Here is a 20680-nt window from a genome sequence, read left to right as displayed (position 1 = left end):
CACATTTGACTGGCCCCAGTATCTCCCACTTGAGGGGGGAGGGGCGGAATCTGGTTTCCCACTGGAAATGAAGGCAATGGGAAAGCTTGCTAGCTTGAGTTCACATTTTTCTTTCCTGTGAACATAAGAAGCTGCTATATAATGAAACACGATTGGTTGACCTAGCCCAACATTGTCAACTCTGACTGATCAGAGGCCTCCAAGCACAACTGAAGCTGACTACTTCCTGTTTGTTCCCAACATTTGGCATTTACAGATACACTGCTTCTGCATTTTGAGGTTCCATTTGGCATTCATGGTAGGGTTGTCAACTCCGGGTAGGGCTGTTCCTGGAAATTTGGAGCCTGGGGAAGGAGGGGTTTGGGGGAGGGACCTCAGTATCATGCCAGAGAGTCCATCCTCCAAAGCAGCCACTTTATCCAGAGGAACTGATCTATGTTGTTTGGAGACCAGTTGTAATTCTGGGCTGGAGGGTGGCAACCCTAATTCAAGGCCATTGATAGTCTTATTTGCCATGATTTTTTTAAAAAAGCATCTTAACCATCTAAGCTGTCTTTGCTCGCTGATGGCAGTAGCTCACAGAAACAAATGAAACTCTTATATTAAATCAAACTTTTAGGTCTATCAAGGTCAGTACAATCAACTCCAGTGGCCCTTCTGTGCATTGTCCCCCAGTGTGTCACCTGCCCCATCTTTCAGGAAAGTGGCCTGGTAGGGTTTGTAGCTGCTAGGTGGTTTCCACACTTAAAGGACCGGTAGGTTGAAAATAGGGTTGCCAGCTTCAGGCTGAGAAATTCCTGGAGATTTGGGCGATGGAGCCTGGGGAGGGTAGGATTTGGGATGGGGAGGGACCTCAGCAGGGTTTAATGCCATACAGCCCACTATCCAAGGCAGCCATTTTCTCCAGGGGAACTGATCTCGGTCACCAGGAGATCAGTTATAATTCTGGGAGATCTCCAGCCACCACCTGGATGGGAACCCTAGTTGAAAACCTCCTTAAGCTATGAGCCCTGTGCCTGGGATGGAAGACCCCATTGTCTCCAATACCCATCACCTGCTCCTGTTTCTGAGCTCTCATCCCAGAACCCAGGCAGCCACCAGGAGCTGGCTGCAGAGAAGAGAAAAACCACCATCCAAAGAGCAAGCTGGCCACAGTAGAGGGTGAGGGTGGGAGCGGCTTTACTCCCCTTTCTCCATGGACAGCTTCAGGCACCTTGGCAATCTCACACTTCCTGTTGTACCTCACACTGAGGAGAGCATGGAAAGGCCAAGAGGGAAGCCCTTTCCCTCACTCCAGAGACACAAGGGCTGGCTAAGGGTCAACAGGGGTGGGGAAAGACAGCCCTTCATGCATGTAGGTACTCTGGCAATTTTAAAACGTTGTAGTTGCATATTAACTTTTATATCTATTTTAGGTGTATTTGGCAGGACAGTGCACATGGCAAACAGTAGTCATGTGGATCTTCTGGTCGTTGGTAATTGCAAGTGAAGCTCTCTACCAACCAACTAACACTAGTCTACTCTAACTGGCATGACTCTTCAAGGCCTTTTTAACAGGAGATGACGGGATTTGAACCTGGGATCCTCTAGAAGTCAAGCAGATATTCAGCCACCGACCCAAGCCCAACCATGCTGTGAGCAGGGGAGTGTAGAGGGTGCTGCCTTTGGAGAAGAGCCCTCACCCCCAACCAAGTTGTCAGGTGAGCACTCTCTTGAACCGAATTCACTGCTTCTGTGATTTGTCGTGTTATTTGCAAAGGGTTTCAGAAAGTGAAGTGTTACTGGAACAAAAAAAGAACTGCTCACAGCTCCCCCCACCCATGCTGGAAATCATTGCTCCCTTTGCGTTCATTGAACTTCAACCCCCTATAAAAAGGTTGGTTGCTTTTGCCACAACATGTGAGAGCAGTATTCAGATGTCATGATAAACCATGGTTTGCATGCTTAAATCCTGGTTTGTCTGCTTCCGGTCAGCATGGTGTAATGGTTAAAAGTATTAGACTAGGATCTGGGAGACCTGGGTTTGAATCCCCACTCTGCCATGGAAATTTGACCTTCAGCCAATCACACAGACTCAGCCTAACTCCCCTCACAGGGTTGTTACGAGGATAAAACAGAAGGAGAATACTCTAAGCTGCTTGGGGTTCCCATTGGGGAAAAGCCAGTTTAAATGTAGAAAATAAATAGTCTCCTCTCTGCCTCCCATCTGAAAAGACATCCTATTTTTACAGGTAGTTGTGAGCAGGGCTTTTTTTCTGGGAAAAGAGGTGGTGGAACTCAGGACTGCACAATGATGTAATTTTGGGTCAGCTGGAACAAAGAGGGAGTTTTTAAAAGTTTAAATCGCCCTTGGCGAAAATGGTCACATGGCCGGTGGCCCTGCCCCCTGATCTCCAGACAGAGGGGAGTTTAGATTGCCCTCCGTGCCACTGGCAATCTAAACTCCCCTCTGTCTGGAGAACAGGGGGCGGGGCCACCGGCCATGTGACCATTTTCAAGAGGTGCCGGAACTCCGCTCCACCGCGTTCCAGCTGAAAAAAAGCCCTGGTTGTGAGAGGCAGCACTACTCAACAAATTGTGGTTTGTGAATTCAGAGACCCCAAGTACTTATACCACAAGTACTTATATGACAAACAAGCTACAAATGCTGTTTTGAAATATTGGTTTAGTACCAACAACAAACTCTATAGGCTTGAATCATCAGCCTGCCAAAGTCATGATTATCTAGGGTTTAATAAACCATGGTTTATCACAATGTCACCCTGACCCTTCTGGAATTTAGTTTCAAGTAGGTACTCATGTTGATTTACAGTAGAAGAGCACAATTTGAGTCCAGTAGCACCTTAAAGGTCAAATCCGGTTGATCTTTACGGTGTTGCTAGACTCGACTGTTGCCCTTCTGGAATTTGTCTGGGTAGCATGTAACATTTTGAAAGCTATAATGTGAGTGTTTAAAAAAAAAAGATTGGACATAAAATCTACAGCCAATGTTATATGCATAAGATAAAAAGTAAATATTTTATCAGTTAGCACACTTACATTTCTAACCCATCATCGGCAAATAATAGCGGTTTAAAACAAATCTCTGTGAAATGAGTCTTTAGAAAATGTTACACACACACACACACACAAAAATTCAGCATTGCTCCAATTACTTTTACTAGCAACACACTCATCAATATGATTGGAAAAATATTTCAAATCACAATAATTCATTAAAAACCGCCTCTAACTTATTATGCACCAGGCCAGCCGATACAGTTCATCCCCAATTTTCAAAAGTTTTGTTCTGTTTGGAGACTGAGCACAGGTCAAGCGACTGCTACATCTATTCCAGGTAAATGTTTACAAAGTTTTCATGCCATTGCCTTTCTGACATTTGGCTGACTCCACACATGTGAATTTCCTGTTCATGAGAACAGAGGGATAAGTGGGCTTTTCCTCATACGTTTATACGGCTTCTCTCGAGTGTGTACTCTTTCATGTTTTCTGCAGTCTGAGCTAGAGATGAAGGTTTTCCCGCACTGGAAGCACTCATACGGTTTCTCCCCTGTGTGGGTTCTCATGTGTTTTGTAAGAGAGGATCGATGACTCAAGCTCTTCCCACACTCTGAGCATTGGTATGGCTTCTCTCCAGTATGAGTTCTCTTATGAGTCATAAGGTTTGATTTCAAGTTGAAGCTTTGTCCGCATTCAGAACATTTATATGGCTTCTCCCCCGTGTGGGTTCTCACGTGTTTCGTAAGGGAGGACTTATCGCTAAAACTTTTCTGACAAATGGAACATTCATACGGTTTTTCACCGGTATGGATCCTCTGATGCGTTACGAGGTTTGATTTCCAATTAAAGCTCTGCCCACAGTCTGAGCAGGTATACGGTTTCTCTCCTGTATGTAGCCTTTTGTGGTTGATAAACTGATAGCTGGTGCTGAAGCTTTTCCCGCATTCAGAGCATTCATACGGCTTTTGGCCTGTGTGCTTTCTCCTGTGTATGACAAGGTCTCCTTTCTGGTTAAAACTCTTCCCACAGTCTGAACATTTGTGTGGCTTTTCTCCTGTGTGGGTCCTTTTGTGTGTCATGAGGTGAGATGTCTGACTAAAGCTTTGCCCGCAGTCCAAACACTTGTACGGCTTTTCCCCCGTATGGATCCTCTGGTGTTTATCGAGGATCTTCCTTTGACTAAAACATTGTCCACACTCTGTGCATATGTATGGCTTCTCTCCTGTGTGGATTCTTACATGAGAAACAAGGTTGCCTTTTTGACAGAAGCTCTGCCCACATTCCGAGCACTGGTATGGCTTCTCTCCGGTGTGTATTCTTTTATGTTTTGTGAGGTAAGAGGTTGTGTTGAAGCTCTTCCCACACTCTGAGCATTTGTATGGTTTCTCTCCAGTATGAGTTCTCTCATGTACAATAAGATCTGCTCTCCTGTTGGCAATTTTCCCACAGAACATACATGTGTATAGTTTATCTCCTTTCTGCATTTTCTGATTCTGAGGCAGGTACTGGCTTTGACAGAAAGTCCTTCTGTACTCCGAGCCCATCTGTTTTCCCTCAGGCTTCAAAATTCCCTTTTGGAATGTGCTTTTGTGTTCCTCACAAAGAAAGGGATGTCCTTCTATTGTCCATGGATCATTTTCCTGGCAATTTTCTGCCTCTTGATGATTCCCCAGCATCTCATCCATTGCATGATCCTGGAAATATGTCTCTTTGGCTCCTTCCAAAGATACTCTATTAATATCAACTTCCTTTTGTCTTTCCAATGGAAAGGATTCCTCTTCACTCTCCCACTCTTGATCACCATCTGCTGGAAAAAAGAGATAGTCATGAGATTCCATGCCCTGTTCAGGCCACCTCTGCAAAGGAATTAAACAAAATAACAAACGAATGTTAAAGGGATAAATTTTCGAGGGCTCAGTAATAGAGCTTCTGCTTTGCATGCAGAAGAGCCCAGATTCAATCCCTGACAACTCTAGTTCAAAGAGTCTTGAGTAAAGATCTTGTCTGCCCAAGACCCCACAGAGGTGCTGCCAATCTAAGTGATAATGAACTAGACAGACCATTAATCTTACTCTCTGTATAATGTCATAACATTCCTGCTAAGTTCCATAACATCATAATCGGAATCTACCTTAATTAGGAGACAACTTAGCCTTTCTTTCCAACTTGGCTGGCCAGTTGTTGGGGGAAAGTCATTGATGCTGATGACACTCCTACTACTGGGACCAGGGCTTTTTTTTCAGCTGGAACGCGGTGGAACGGAGTTCCGGCTCCTCTTGAAAATGGTCACATTGCTGGTGGCCCCACCACCTGATCTCCAGAAAGAGGGGAGTTTAGATTGCCCTCCGCACCGCTGGAGCGGTGTGAAGGGCAATCTAAATTCCTCTCTGTCTGGAGATCAAGGGGCAGGGCCACCAGCCATGTGACCATTTTCGCCTAGGGTGATTTAAACTTTAAAAAACTCCCCCCTTGTTCCAGCTGACCCAAAGTGACGTCATTGTGCGGTCCTGAGTTCCACCACCTCTTTTCCCAGAAAAAAAGCCCTGACTGGGACCAATTCAAGATACTGGTATTGACTTTTAAAGCCCTATGTGGCTTTGGAGTAGCATATTTTGTGAACTATCTATTCCTATATGAATCTACTCAACCATTAGAATCATCATCAGGGGCGCTGCTCATCACCTAAGGCTAGACAGGCCGTCACCTGAGAAACTGCCTTCTCGGCTGTGGCACCAAAACTGTGGAATTCCCTCCCTAGGGAGCCTCAGCTGTCCACTTCAATCATTATCTTCCATTGGTGGCTTTCATTTGATGTTCCCTTATAGTTTACATTTTCAATTGTTCTTGTGCGTGTCTATATACATATATGCATACATGTGTGTGTGTTTTAATGTTGGTTTTTAATGTTTTCTAACAGTTTGTCACCTTGAGGGCCCTAATTGGGTGTGGAAAGGCAGAGTAAAAATGTTCTTAAATAAATAAATATAGGCTAGCAAGTTTCTATTTGTTCACCATCTTTGAAGATACCTCCTTCAGAGTTCTCCCCCTTCAACTAGCCATCTAGGAAGATCCCTGGATGACTAATGGCTGTGTTGGCTTGAATCTTATCTTTGTGAGTTAACTTCATTAGCCTAGCCATAGGCAACTGAGTGGATGTGGTTGTCGCTCTCCTTCCCTCCCCAACTTCCCTGGTAAAAAATAATACAGAAAGCCCTACCTCCTCTTCTAATATGTTGAGTACATTTCTATTGCACCCTTCCTCTAAGGATCTCAGAGCAGCCTGCATGATTCTCCCTTCCTCATTCTCCCTTCAGAACAATCATGTCAGGAAGGTGAGGCTGAGAGAGTGTGTGACTGGCCAAAGGTCACTCAGTGAGCTTCATGGCTAGGTGTGAATTTGAATCCAGGTCTCCCAGATTTTAGCTGGACACTTTAAACAGTACATCACACTCTCTAATGATGGGCAGGTTGTGTGTGGTGTGTATGCGCACATATCTACGCATATGCAGTGAGAACTGGTGGACAGGGTGAGAAGGTACTGAACCTTTACTGCCTATTCTGTCCTGCAAATACTTTTCTGTGGTTCCCCTCATACACACAATTAAAAAAAATAATTTCTTCAAGCTGGGTGCCAAGTCTTGAAGAAACCTCGCTGTGAGGGGAAAATGACATCCAGGGGAACGGGCAGCCATTGGTCACAGCCATCTCCCTTGAAAATCCTTTCCCCCACCTTCCATCAGCATCAGCTTGCAGGTGTGAATTTAGAAGACATAGATTTGGTGGCATTCATAACATTTAAGTTCAGTCCTGAGACAACGTTTCTTGAGAAGGATAGAGAGTGTGAGCATGACAGATTGAAGGCAGCCGGTGAAGATATGCTGACGCCACACAGGAACCCTCTTCAACATCCAAGGACCCAGAGCATGATCCTTACCCAGCAAGATGGCCTCCAGGTGACCCTCCTTTTTGACCTGCATCTTCACTGGGCCTGACGAATCCTGCTTTGCCTTAGAAAAGTTAGATCCTGGTATCTAAGACAGAAAAGGGTGGGGTGCAAATTTAGAAACGTTGAGTGTGAATACTAATAGTTAGAGCCATAACGGCACAGGGGCAGACTGGAGAAACCTCGATCCAGATCTCTACCTGGCCAAGAAATTTTATGGGTATCCTTGGGGCAGTCACTCTCTTTCAGCATAACGTACCTCACATGGTTGTTGTGGGGATAAAATGGGAGAGTGGAGAACTACTGACCTCCTTGCCGTGTGGAATAAAAACAGACATAGCCCTGATCTTCTGGAAACATGGCCATGCAATAAAAATTATGACACATGATCCAAGTTTGAGTTATGCCAAATCCTTATAAAGCATCAGAATGGGCAGGTGGATTTAAAACTCAGGACGGAAATTAGGTTTTTCAGCTGGCTGGGGTTGCTATGGGCCATGGAGACTCACATGATGAAAAACCTGGACCTCCACCTGACTGAAGGTCTCCAGAGCCTTGCCCTGGTTCCCTAACCTTGTACTGGATTGTCATAGGCACAGGGAAAAAAATCCAGACTTCCAGCATCACATATTTTCAGTATTTTTTATCTCTTTATCTCAACCACTCATGACAAAGTTTGCAGAGCTGGTTAAATACCTCCTCAGTCTCCTGGTGCCAGCACTGCATCTCCAAGCCAATGGTATTTTCTTCATCTAGAGTCTCTTCCTTCATCCTCATAGAAGCCATGCTTTCATAGGCCTCATGGGCCTCTCCACCAAGGCCTGGCCGAGTTTGGGTCACATAATTTGCTCTATGCTCTTGGCTCATGTCAGTTGCTCTCCTGAAGGAGGGCTGGGACTCCTGAGTAATTTCTCTTGGTAAGGAGTCAAACAATTCTGGAATTTTCCTTGGAGAGCAAGGCTTCTGGGTTGCTTTCAGAAAGACCGGCCATTGAGCTTCCCATTTCTGTGGCAGCGCATCCTCTGGTTCTTCTTTGATTTGCTGTGAATCCACTCCAGTCAGATCCTCTGTGATGCCCCCATTTTGGACAAGGCAAATGTCTCTTCTTCCTGCCTCTGACCTCCTTTCAGCTTCAGGTCCTGTTGTATCTGGCCCTTCCATTTCTATTCCAGGGCAGCAGCTTTGGGACTGGAAATTATATTCTCTGTTTAGAAAAGCATACTGATACAATCTGGGCAAAAATATTCTTCCCACATCTATTATTTGTTGACACCTCCCTCACAATCTGCTTTCAAGACAAAGATTAAGGTGGGACAAAACTAGATGGGATGTCTCATCTGCCATGAGGTGGGTAGGGATACTAATCAGACTGACTGCAGCACATGGAGTCCCACCACGGGACAAATGCCCCTCTCCCAACAGTATTGGAAAAACAGTAAGAGGGGGGAGCCAAAGTGCTTCTTCCCCCTGCACCACACTCCCAAGCTCAACTGGGCCCCAAGCCCTTGGGAATATTAGTTCCCCAGTGTCACATCTATCTGTACAATGGGTCAAGGAATTCTGACCCAACTCGTAGTAGACATGTCTCGTTTAGCCCCAACTCTTAAGTTTCAGAGTCAAAGAAACAGACTTTCAGAGTGGTATTAGTCTGTTGCAGTAAAAAGAAACAGCAATCTGGTGGCACCTTCAATACAGAAAAAAATTATCCCAGTATTTCATGGACTTCTTCAGATGCTATGAATGGATCCTCACTATGCAGTCAATTTATGTAGGAGGTTTGAAAAGGAAAAAAACCCACACACACAGCAGGGTCAAGGGACCATGAAATGCAGGCGGCAGAGTGAAATGAAATTATGTCAAATTCAAATCTAGTCAGGCAAAACAGAGACTTGTAAACACAATCAAAAGCAAATGTTTAAACAAATGCTCCCAGGATCACTATAAACCATAGACAGTATTTCCAATAATTCCAGGTATCTTTAAACGTGTCAGAAGCCAACAAAAGCCATATCCAGGGCCTCAGGTTCCACGCGAGCGCATTCTCACCAGCCAGTAACTTTGCGAGGAAGGGCACTAGGAACGGCTTCTAAGAAACATCATGATCTGAAATTGAGCCATTTTGGATTTACCCCAAACTCTTATCAGGGTGTCTGTCCTCTGCCATACAAAATTTTTTTAAAAATAAAATTATTAATCCATAGTCCCAGTCACTCAGGACAATTTCGCCTCAGGATCTCTGTTTCCCAGGACTCTCTTAAAGTCAGTTCCAATTATACGCTGGTGCCAACATTCCTTTAAACTAAAACTATTCACAAAAACGGTTCATTTCCATAAGCAGTGCAGCATGGGAGCTGTAAATTCACACAGCATTGAATTCTGGGAACACAATGTTCCTTCAGAGCAGGAAATCCAATCTTGTTTCAGTTTGTGGCTTCACATTACACTGCTCAAGCAGGGCCGGGCCTGCAAGAGAGAGTTGTTCCGCCAGGCATATGGCTGAGGCTGGGCCTCCGCCGGCCTGGAAAAAAGGGGTGTATAAAACCCTCCCTGTGAAGGCTGTCCACCGTCTTGTTTTAAATGTGTTGTTTTTAATGAACATGAATTTTTAATTGTATTTTAATTGTATTTTTAATATGTTGTTATCCGCCCTGAGCCTGCTTGCGGGGAGGGCAGAATACAAATTTGAAATAAATAAAATAAATAAAATAGACTGTTAGGCTGAGCTGTGTGTTTTCCTTCTGTTAAACCGGCCATTGAGCTTATTGTCTGAAACAAGTTTGCCATAGCTTTATCTCCTGGAAGTTTACCCTCAGCCTGAAGCAGATGATTTCTCTTTAGAAGACTTATCTTCCCCCTTCAGAGTCTCTGCTAACGAATATTCCTCCTTCTGACCAACTTGGAAGCTTCACTAATGCAGAAAATCTAGTGGCCGCAGACAGAAACTTCTCCAGAACACAGAACCATATTATTAGTTGCTGTGTGACCCCTATGAAAAATGGCTACTCTTTGCCAATTTTCCTTATCACAGTTTTGAACTCCTATCCATCTAAGCTCACTTGTTCTTTTCTCGGCGTGGAGTAAAACATAAAAGTTCTCCACCTAGCATCTGAGCGTACCTGATGAGGCTTAAGCGCCTCTTTAATTTCCATTTTTCTATCCCTCCTAGGTCGAACATACCAACCTCTGTCAGCCTTTTCTCATGTTCTGTGTTCAAATCCCCTTCCCATCATGACCACTGTTTCTGAGTGGTCAACCTCCTTCCTAAACTCGGATGGCCAAAATGGAAATCATGAAATTTTACTAGTACCGGCAAGTCTAGTACCACAGTGTGAGAGAAGGCAAACCATGCGTTGACTGTGGCTGCCATAGAAACCTGAGAACATTCAGGGAAAGGACTATTAAGAGACACTGACAAGAAAGTAAGATTTATTGAGGAAGAAACTGGGACCTGAATTCAGGCATCATATTGAAAACAGCTTCAGTCTTTGTATGAATGCTAGCCTCTGAGTGCCTCTTTTCTGTGAAGAAAAACAAAACCACTTTATGGTTTAGATTTTTTTAATGGTGTAAACTAACTAGAAGCCCACAGCTTAAGTGGGGAAATGTGGTCTAGAAACCTTTTAATAAATTAATAAACAGCAAGAATAAAATGAAGAATAGGAGAATGATGTAAGCCACTTTGTGTCCCTGTTGGGGAGAAAGGCAATGAATGAATGAATGAATGAATGAATGAATGAATGAATGAATGAATGAATGAATGAATGAATGAATGAATGATTTTGGACCATCTATATCAGCATATTTTTTAGAGGCCCAAACAAGGCATACTCTCCTACCACTCCACACTTTCCACGGACATGTCCGTGGAAAGTGTGGAGTGGTAGGAGAGTATGCCTTGTGCTTGTAACATACTTATGACCAGTCCGAATTGTTTTAAGCCCAGGAGGAAGTGAGTCGTGTCACTCACGAAACGGGTTAATGATATTTGCCAGCAAACTCCCGTTGGCGTTCGTCTAATTACATTCATAATTATGGACTGTGAATATATAAGTACTGTGCACAACTCCCTACCTACCGGCTCCCTTTGATGTACTGACAACTGGCAACTGGCACTTTATAAAAACCTTTCTGACATTTCCGGACACCAAAATATTGTGATATATGTTTGGACTTTGTATCTTTGCACTTCCAAAAATTTATATAATATATTCTGTATCCATGTTTGTATTTATTGCACTGTTTGCACTTTGTAATACAGAAAATTAGAGTATATTTTTGGCTCTTAATGTCTTAGAGCCCCGGTTTGGTTGTTTTGATTTCTATTGGTACCGGGGCCGCCCGTTGTTGTTTTTCAGTTTTCTTAGTTAGGCAATGGAACTACTGGAGACAGGAGAGATGACTAGGTTTGATTAGGAAAAATGGGTGGTGAAAACAGGAGGTATAAAAGGAAGACATCAAAGGGAGTTTGACAAGAACTGCATCTGGGGTGAGGAACCGCATGTCTGTGTTGGCCACCCAGAAAGCTCTGGTTAAAAGCTCCCTGCAGTGGCTGGCAGAGGTTTACTGTCAGGTTGCCTCAAAGTTATGCCTATTTCGGGAGCACCACTGGTATGCATTGCATGCAAGCACCTGTCAGTGGCTGTTTGTTGCATAGCTGTGTCCCCTCTTTGTCCCCACATTGATGCATGCTGATCTCAAAGCACGCCTCCCGCTCCTTTCCAGCCGCCTAATTTTTAGCACATAGCTCTGCAGTCCTATACTTCGGGAGGAGAAAGGGAGAGTAGGACAGACCCTGCAGCTGGCATGGACGCTTCAAGATCGGGAGGGCAGCTCGTGGGTGGCTTTGACTTCTCTCCCTGTGGAATGCCGCTCCTGCCACAACTGCCTTTTTTCTACCCTCTTTGGTAGTTTCTTTCGCTGTGGTCTTCCCGATCACCATGTCTCCATCTAAAGAATCCCAGTTTACCTCTCAGTGATGCTGCAGTCCTTGGAAATCAGCACCCAAAGTTTTAGGTCAACCCAAAGCCAGGCAGAAAGACAGGAAAAGGAAGCCCCTGTTTGTGCCTCTCTAGGCACGACGGCTTTCTCTGGTTAACCCATTGAGATGTTCATTTGAAAAATTGTGGAATTATTTTGCATATCCTTGAACGGAAGCGGGGGAAACGAATTTTACCTGGGACATCTGTACCTAGCGGCTCTATCTGCTTTCTAGGAATTTGGCAGCTCTGCGCCTTTAGCCCATTTTTGCATTCCTTTCCCTCGTTCATTGAGGAAGGCATATGATTGCACCCTGCCCACGTCTTAGCACCCATCTTTGGCAACCAGGAACTGACTTCCCATACTGATGATTTGCAAACAACAAAACTTGTAACCTCAAAGAACGGGCTTCTCTCTTTTGAGGAGCTGATGGGGTTAACGGGCACGGAGTTCTGATGCCTAGAGAGGCTCCCTCGGTTTGAGAATTGGGGAGGGTTGTGTGATCACCTTTCTGACCTATTTCTCCCTGTCTAGCCAGAAACATACATTTGGGGATTTCCCATCTTCGGAGCAGTGGAGAGGCTGCGGTAGATTCCCACGGTGAGCGCAACGCAAAGACACCAAGAAAAGAAGGAAGGAAGGGAAATCTTGGCTGGATTCTAAGGGAAGGAAGAAATGACCAGAATACTACAGGACAAGCAGTGAGCCCATGTCTGCTTGGATCAAGCAGACAAACTGTGCGCAGAGAAACTTCTAAAACTCTGCTGCTTTAACAAGAATTGCTAACCTTTTAAACCAATTGCATGCATTCCAGCTGTACCTGCCTACCTTCTGGCTCCTGTCAGTCTCCTTATGTTGTTCCTGATTTTCCTTTTGCTGTTACCTTTAGTGGGAGTTGCAAACACTGACATTTTTTCTGAATTCAGCTCCCTTTCCTCCCTTGGAGCAAAGGGTGGCTATGTCTTGTCTCCAGCATGGTGGTGGTGGAGAGTGCTCTCAAGTCATAGCTGACTTATGGTGACTCCTTGTGGTGTTTTCATGCCAATATAACAGAGGTGGTTTGCCGTTACCTGCCTCTGCAACTCTGGTCTTCATTGGAGGTCTCCCATCCAATCATGAACCAAGACCAACCCTGCTTAGCTTCTGAGATCTGATGAGATCAGGCTCACCTGGGCTATCCAGGTCAGGGCTGTCTCTAGCACAAGTGTGCCCAAATGTATGCACAGGTGCTACACAGCACATAGCTTACTATTTCACACCTTGCATGTCTGAGCTGAGCCAGTGTGGTGTGGTAGTTAGAGAGTTGGACTAGGATTCAGAGACTTGGATTCAGATCTTCACTCTTCCACCAAGTCCACTGGGTGACCATTTGATCTCTACCATACAGGGTTGTGGTGAGGATAAAATGAGGGGGAGAATCATGTTAGCACGTTAGCATCCCCTGAGCTCTTCGGGGGAAGTTCGGGATAAAAATGTACCAAATAGATGTATTGTAAATTGTTGATAACACATTGTAGGACCGTTATTATTAGTTATTTAATTTATAGTCCTCCCTGCAAGCGTGCTCAGGGTGGGTTACAATAGTAGATAGAGAGTACAGTTTTTTAGTATTCTGATAGCAGAGTTTTCTAGTATTCTGGAAGAGCAAAGCCTAATGAGAGAGGTGTTTGCAGAGTAAATAACACCCATTCAAGAATCTTCCAAAATGGGTAAAAGTGGAAGGCAGGGATCCTGCATCTGAGATTTGAAATGCATCCATTTTTGTCTGAAATGATGGAGGATCAGCAATGTCTGTCCTGTGCTTTGAACAGTTGTTTGTTGTGCAGACATTCCCCATAAAACCATGCAGAAGGAGTCATGGTCCCAACAAAAAGACAAATGGAAGCCATAGTGATCTATAAAATGATGCATGCTATGGCCATTGGGTCGCCAGGCCCTACTGGCAACTGGTGGGATGGGTGGTGGCAGGAAGTGGGGGGGGGAAATGGGCAGTGATTGTTCTTCTCTTTGTGGGCACATACATGCCAGTGGTGCCCGTCATTTCTGGTGTGACCCAGAAGCTACAGTATTACACCAAGCCCAATTCTATAGGAATCAGCCCAAAGTATAGTGTTTACAGTTCACACTTAAAGTGATGTCATCGGACAGGGATATGGGTTTGTTTACACCCATTTCCCCAACCTCCTTGCCAGGTTCCTACTGATGGCGGGCAATCTCCAGGCGGCCTGTCTTCACCTGCTGGTTGCCAGCACTCAGCAGGCAATGGCTGCAATCTCTGGGAGATTGACTGCTGTTGGCAAGAACCTGGGAAGCTACATGGCTGCACAAAGGTGGGGTACAAATGTTGTAAACAGATAAATACTAGATGAAGTGGCTCTTTGGCCTGACAAATAGTTCTGGAAAACTGAAAAGCTTGTGCATGCTATTTAATGATATTTTGCTTGGTCTAACCAAAAGAAAGAGCTCAACACTGGTTAATTAAAAATTGTAATGATCAGTGGTGCTACCATAGAGAAAAGGGATAGAGTGCCATACTGTAGATTTTACTGCTACTTTTGGTGTGCACATAAACTGATTTTCTACTTTTAACTGCCCAAGTATACAGGTTGTCAGTCAGAGAGATGCCAAGGGATAGAATAACCCCCAGACTACTGTTTGCTTTGGCATAGAGTTTTTTGCACCAGACTATATAAATGAGTTAGAAAGGTTGTATGTTTTCTCATAGGAAATTGCCTCGTAATTATGTTAATAGAGAATGTAGCATATAAATGCATATTTACAGGGGGGTTTTCTGGGAAAAGAGGTGGTGGAACTCTCAAGAGGAAAATGAGGGAGAAACACATGGGCCCCTTACAAAATGGCCCCCTTACAAATCTCTCTGTCTGGAAATCAGGGGGGTGGGGCCACTGATCACGAGAGATGCCGGAACTCTGTTCCACTGTGTTCCCGCTGAAAAAAAGCCCTGCATATTTATATTTAGCGCACATAAATGCACTGAATAAAATAATTTTCTAGTTTGCCCCTCAGCAGTAATTGATATTTAGAGGCATAGGTCAGTAATGACTCGGTGCTTGCACAGGGGACTACCCTTACTTTTAGTGCCTCTAAAGAATATAATGCCTCTCAAGAATATAGGCTATCCCTGTTAAGGTTGTGAGTGTATTGAGGGCAGAAATTGGACATCTCTTCTTCGTAATGCCTTCCAATCTTAACTTTCTAAGGTAGTGTTTTAACAAGGCTATATAACATTTAAAAAGTCGGGGGGGGGGGTCTCTATGCCTTGGTTGTATCACCTGGGGCCAGGGTTGCCAACCTCCAGGTGGGGGTCTGCGTTCTTCCAGTATTACAATTGATCTCCAGTTACAGAGATCAGTTCCGCTGGAGAGCAAGGCAACTTCAGAGGGAATCTGCCTGGAATTGCCCGAGTCTCCATTTCCTTTTCAGGAATGAAGAAAATGGAGGAGTGGGGCCCGAATCAGGGGACAGCTTGGAGGGAGGATCTTCTGAGCAGCGCAGTTGTGAAACATGTTAAGCCAGAACCATCTGAGGGCCTTCAACGAGACTGGGAATCCCAATGGCAAGAATTCCTGAAGACCATGCAGGCCTCAAATTCACAATGGAAAAACCCACCTCTACCTGAACTTCAGTCAGCAGACGCCAGCGCGGATATCCAGGTCTCCGTCATGGAAGCAACTGATGCCTATCAGTGGCCCCGAGGAGAGCATGCTGCACCAAACGGAGAAGCCCATGAAAGACTGGATCTGTCTGTGAAAGTGAAGGAAGAGAGTCTCGATAAGGAGGATACCGTCCATTTGGAAATACGGCGCCAGCGGTTCAGGCGGTTTGGCTACCAAGAAGCCAAGGGACCCCGAGAGGCCTGCAGCCAACTCCAAGAACTGGGACGTCAGTGGCTGAAGCCGGAGTGGCACAGCAAGGCGCAGATCCTAGAGATGCTGGTCCTTGAGCAATTCCTGATGATTCTTCCTCTGCAAATGCAGGGCTGGGTCAGAGAACGTGGGCCGGAAACCTGCAGCCAGGCAGTAGACCTCGCCGAGAATTTCTTGCTGGAATTTCATGGGGTGGAGAGAACAGAGCAAAAGGTGAGGCTCCATTATTCACGCTAGAAGTTCAAAATGGCTGCTCTTTTTTGTCCCATCCCAGTCTGAGGAATTCCAAAGCTTGGTCAGGATCTGCTTGGTGTAGAGAACCCACATAAGACAGCAACTGGCAATGAGTGTTATTTTAAAGAAGGTTCTAGAAGGTGCACAGAAGTCAACTCCTTCAGTTTTCTGTGCACCTTCTAGAACCTTCTTTGTAGTAACACTCTAAAGGAGTTATGCCTTGCTGAGTGTCCTTTTATATAGCTTCTCCTGACTTTAGCCCCAAATGCATTAGGCTGCTGAGAGGGCTGTTACCTCCAAAAATAAACACTGTTATGTCCCATTGGTTTTAACAGGACGTGTGTCCTTTCCCATTGGAACCAATTGGACTTCATCCAGCTTTGCTTAGACTGCCTCAGAAATCTCCTTGGTTCAGTGATTTATCTGTGTTTTCTTAAATCTTCTTTGTGCAAATGGTCGAGGAGCTAAAGTTGGGTGCTATGTCTGGTCTTCAGCTTCTGTGTCCTAATTTGGATGCCTCTCTCTGTTTTCAGATTTCAGAACTTTTGGGAATAGTGAGTATAGATTCACATAAGTCAGAGCAGGATCCTACAGACAGAAGGGGGATAGACATCTCCCTGAAGGCCAAGCGGGAGCCTGAAGAGGAAGCCAGTTGTCTTCTCGGTAAAGATGTTGTCCCTGAATTTTTGGATAACGCAACTGGGGGTAGGGGATGCACTTCCGTCATACGCTCTTGATAGTTTTTGACTGAAATCCAGGGGTGATCTTCACACGGGTATATTTCTGATGTAATGCTCAGGCTATAATTTGGCTATTACATTAACAAGCCTGAGGAATCTTAAGAATCTGACAGAGGGAGTCACTGACCTTTAAAACGTTTTAAAAATTATTTTAAATATTTTTAAACAAGGACTATTAAAAAAATAAGAACAGTTTTGTAAATTTGGTGCCAGACAAGTTTCTCTGGGAAAGGAGTTCTGCAACTTGGGTGCTACAACTAAGAAGAACTTGACTCTGTTGCTCACGTGCCTCGCCTCTGTGGATGGGTGGAATACTCACACCTAACTAGGTCAGTGTACACCTCCCTGTTTTATCCTCACAACAGCTCTGTGAGGTAAACTAGGCTGTGTGACTGGTCTAGATCTATCTACCTACAGAGTATAGCAGCTGAGCAGGGATCTGAACCTGGTCTGAAACTGTATCCACTGAGCCACCTTGGTATAAAATGGATGGTAATGTTTCCTTCCTTAGCGTAGCATCCAAAGGATTGATGAAGAATCTGTGTTGTTCCTATAAAGCCCTCAGAATGGAGCCTGGAAGCCAGTTCTATAAAAACAAACGCAATTTATAAATTGTGATTTAAAAGTCCTTTTTAGAAGCTTTGTCTACTTGCAGACTAAATTCAATATTCAAAGTCTGCTCTGTGGCAAAGCTGACTCTGCTTTGTAGCATTTTGATTTATTCTTAGATTTCTGTCTCCCCTTTCCAGTAGCGTGCACAGGGTAAGTAACATTTTTGTGGTTGATAACAGTGACAACTATTCAGGATGAAATCCTATCAGAATCATCATATGGAAGATATTTCCTGATGGTTACTTGGAAAGTTGATTTCACGACTACTTTGGTGACAGTCCATTAATGATCCTACAGTGACAGCAGCAGTGAGGGAAAATGGAGGCTTACATTCTTAGTCCTCTCCACGGCTGACAATTGATGTTCTTCTGTGGTAGCCATGAAGGAAAATGGAGTGTGGGCTTTCTTAGCCCTTCTCTCTGCTTCTGACAATTGATGCTTTCTGTAGTAGCAGTGAGGGAAAATGGAAAGAGGTTTCTCTTAGCCCTTCTTTCTGCTGCTATCAATTAATTGTCTTCTGTAGTACCAATAGCAGTGACGGAAATAGAGGGATGACTTTTTTTTAATGAATCATGTTATGATTTTCTGTTTGTTCTAGCCTGTGATGGGCAAGTAAGGACAAGAAAAGAACATCTTCGAATAGAAGGACCTGATTGCATGGATACTGGCAACATATCCTGTAAAAGAACTAAAGATACATTTTCCCAGGATTTTGAGGAGGAAGAGATCCATGGACTTCAGCTGGGGCCAAAACATCATCAAGAACGTCTCCCAGCAAAGTCAGGGGAGCAAACTCCTCAATGTGAGGAATATGCTGGAGATTTAAATGAAAGGACCTTCCAAGAGGGAGTCCAGAGAAATAACAGAGAAAAGAGAGCCACTGACTACAGTAAACGTTTCTCTCATGACTTGGTTTTTCTTGACAGGGAAAGAAAACAGAAGGGAGAAAGGCCATTCAAATGCTCGTTTTGTGGGAAAGTATCCAACGGAAGAACAAACCTGATGATCCATGAGAGGACGCATACAGGAGAGAAGCCCTACGAGTGCTCGGAGTGCGGGAAAAGCTTTAGCACCACTTCAAACCTTATAAACCATAAAAGGGTACACACGGGTGAGAAGCCGTACACGTGCTGTGACTGTGGGCAAAGTTTCAGTCATAACGCCTCGCTGATAAGGCACAGGAGAACCCACACGGGTGAGAAGCCTTATGAGTGCTCAGACTGCGGCAAAAGCTTCATTCAGAAAGGGGAACTAATTGCACATAAGAGAACCCACACTGGAGAGAAGCCGTATGAATGTTCCGAGTGTGGGAGAAGCTTCAGCACAAGCTCGCACCTGATAAGACATAAAAGAGTACACATTGGCCGGAAACCCCAGAATTGTTCAGACTGTGGCAAAAGCTTTCGTAAGGATTCACACAAGGGAACATATATTGACAATAAGAAACAATAAATGGACAGAGACTGGAGGTCAGCTACAAGATGGACCCCATCACAGACAGAAAGTGGATGGAAAAGTATTTGATAGACCGTAGCCAAAGCTTCATAGATAGCTCACACCTTGCCATTCATTGAAGGACAGTTGAAGAACATTAGATTTGCAAATCGCCTAGAGATTGAAGGCATGCCCTGGATTCATGTATCTTCTCCCTGATCCCCTTTTGCACACAGGGGAAGAGACATGGCTTCACAGGAGAGCGTCTATCATACCTAATTAAAGATCAGTGGGTGATGTGGAAGATCTCAGCCTCTGGAGAGAAGTTGCCCATCACAGTAAACAATAGTAGCCTTGATAGATAAGGGGTCTGACTTAGTGGACAGCAGATTAATCTGTTCATATTTTCACACCAATCCCCCCTTCCCTCTTTTGAGTGTACCATGCCACAGTGTTAATGTCCAGCCATAGACAGATTTAACTAGAATTCAGATTTTGGTAGCAGACGCTTGTTTGAAGTTAACCAAGGTGCGCACAAACATGGTGGCAAATGAGGGAGGAAGCAATTGCCTCATGACGATTCAGGACCAACCAATGAAATGACTTGGAGGTAGATTTCAGACAGAAATTACTTTTCTTACAATATTATTATTATTATTATTATTATTATTATTATTATTATTAACTTTATAGCCCACCTTTCCCACTGAGACTCAAGGTGGATTACAAAATGTGAAAAACAATTGAATCTGAGAGCAAAGCCTCAAATAAACAGTGCAGGAGGACTAGGATTAGAGAACTGGGGGGAAAACAGTACAAACAAAAACCAGTCTAAGGCATGACATCCCATAATGAAGGAAGGGCGTTACAAAAGCAGAAGACATTGCAGTAAAAGGAAGGCGATACATGTAATACAATCCTATTCCCTTACAAAAAGTGGTTCCCTGAGCCGCTTGATTCTACTAAAGTTCTGAGAATGCACACGAGCAGGCAGCTGGCGATGGAATTCAGTAGTGAGGGCCAGTCGCTTAGATTGCTTCCAAAGGGGACTAGAGCAATACACAAAGGGTAGATCTCTCTATAGTTACTAGCTGGGATAATTAAACAGAGCTATGTTCCAGAATGATCATTCCAAATGGGTCTTAGTCTGTGGCAGCAAAACATGGCAGGGATCCAGTGTCCCCTTAAAGACGAACAAAATTTATCCCAGCATAAACTTTATGAGGTATTTGTCTCACATCAGTTTATGATGGAATAAATGTTGCCAGTTTTTAAGGGGCCACAGGAGTCCGGTCTTACTGCTTGTTCCAAAGCAATCCCAGTTGTTGGAGAACAACATGAATGGATAAATCAGGCCCGTGTGTCCTGATTGTGGGCATCACAGGAGAATCTGCTGGGATGGCGGGAGGCTCTGGGATTGGGCTTTTGGTCTGTCCCATCAGGGCTCTTTTTGTGGCCTTAAGTCTGCCCCATTGTTAGAGAAGGGAGGGAGGAATTTGAACACGAGGAGGAAGGAGTGGAACATAGCAGGCTGCCGAGCCTGTTTCATGTTCCTCGCCATGCTTAGGAGACTGGGATTGTCTTGCTTGCCCCTCACTATTCCTGCCAATCTTCTTTTCCATCCTGTCTTCAAGGGTCGGGACTGTGTGAGGTGTGGGGAGAGGGTGGTGCCGAAGGGAATAACAGCAGCACTGATAGAAGTGGAGGGTGGGCTGGGAGGAAAATAGTTCAATGGTGTAGTCGTTAAAATTTAACTGGGTTCTGATCTTCACTCCAACATGACGCTTGCTGGATGACCTGGGGCCAGTTGCTCTCTTTCAGCCTACCTTACCTCACAGGGGTGTTGTGAGGAT

At 44.6% G+C, this 20680-nt stretch overlaps 2 protein-coding genes across 3 annotated transcripts; one reads left to right on the top strand and one right to left on the bottom strand.

The window, feature by feature from the left end:
* Positions 1 to 1477: 1477 nt before the first annotated feature.
* On the top strand, positions 1478 to 19449 carry LOC129329396 (zinc finger and SCAN domain-containing protein 31-like). Its single transcript, XM_054978954.1, has 5 exons — positions 1478 to 1700; positions 12455 to 12520; positions 15365 to 16020; positions 16575 to 16704; positions 17992 to 19449. Exons 3-5 carry the CDS (start codon positions 15367 to 15369, stop codon positions 18843 to 18845), a joined length of 1638 nt encoding a protein of 545 aa, XP_054834929.1. The 5' UTR covers positions 1478 to 1700; positions 12455 to 12520; positions 15365 to 15366; the 3' UTR covers positions 18846 to 19449.
* Positions 3186 to 11968, bottom strand: LOC129329383 (zinc finger protein 883-like). 2 transcript variants are annotated; one of them, XM_054978932.1, is made up of 4 exons: positions 11910 to 11968; positions 7640 to 8131; positions 6935 to 7031; positions 3186 to 4807 (listed from the first exon to the last, which is right to left on the bottom strand). In XM_054978932.1, the coding sequence occupies exons 2-4, from the start codon at positions 8102 to 8104 to the stop codon at positions 3411 to 3413; spliced, it is 1959 nt and encodes a 652-aa protein (XP_054834907.1). In that variant the 5' UTR covers positions 8105 to 8131; positions 11910 to 11968; the 3' UTR covers positions 3186 to 3410. The 2 variants fall into 2 exon arrangements, with proteins under 2 accessions (XP_054834907.1, XP_054834908.1); XM_054978933.1 differs by having other exon boundaries at positions 3186 to 4804.
* Positions 19450 to 20680: the final 1231 nt, after the last annotated feature.

This window comes from Eublepharis macularius, chromosome 4, assembly GCF_028583425.1.
Source record: "Eublepharis macularius isolate TG4126 chromosome 4, MPM_Emac_v1.0, whole genome shotgun sequence".
NCBI lineage: Eukaryota > Metazoa > Chordata > Lepidosauria > Squamata > Eublepharidae > Eublepharis > Eublepharis macularius.
The sequence above is the reverse complement of the archived record's forward strand: the minus strand, read 5'-3'. Positions and strand labels throughout refer to the sequence as shown.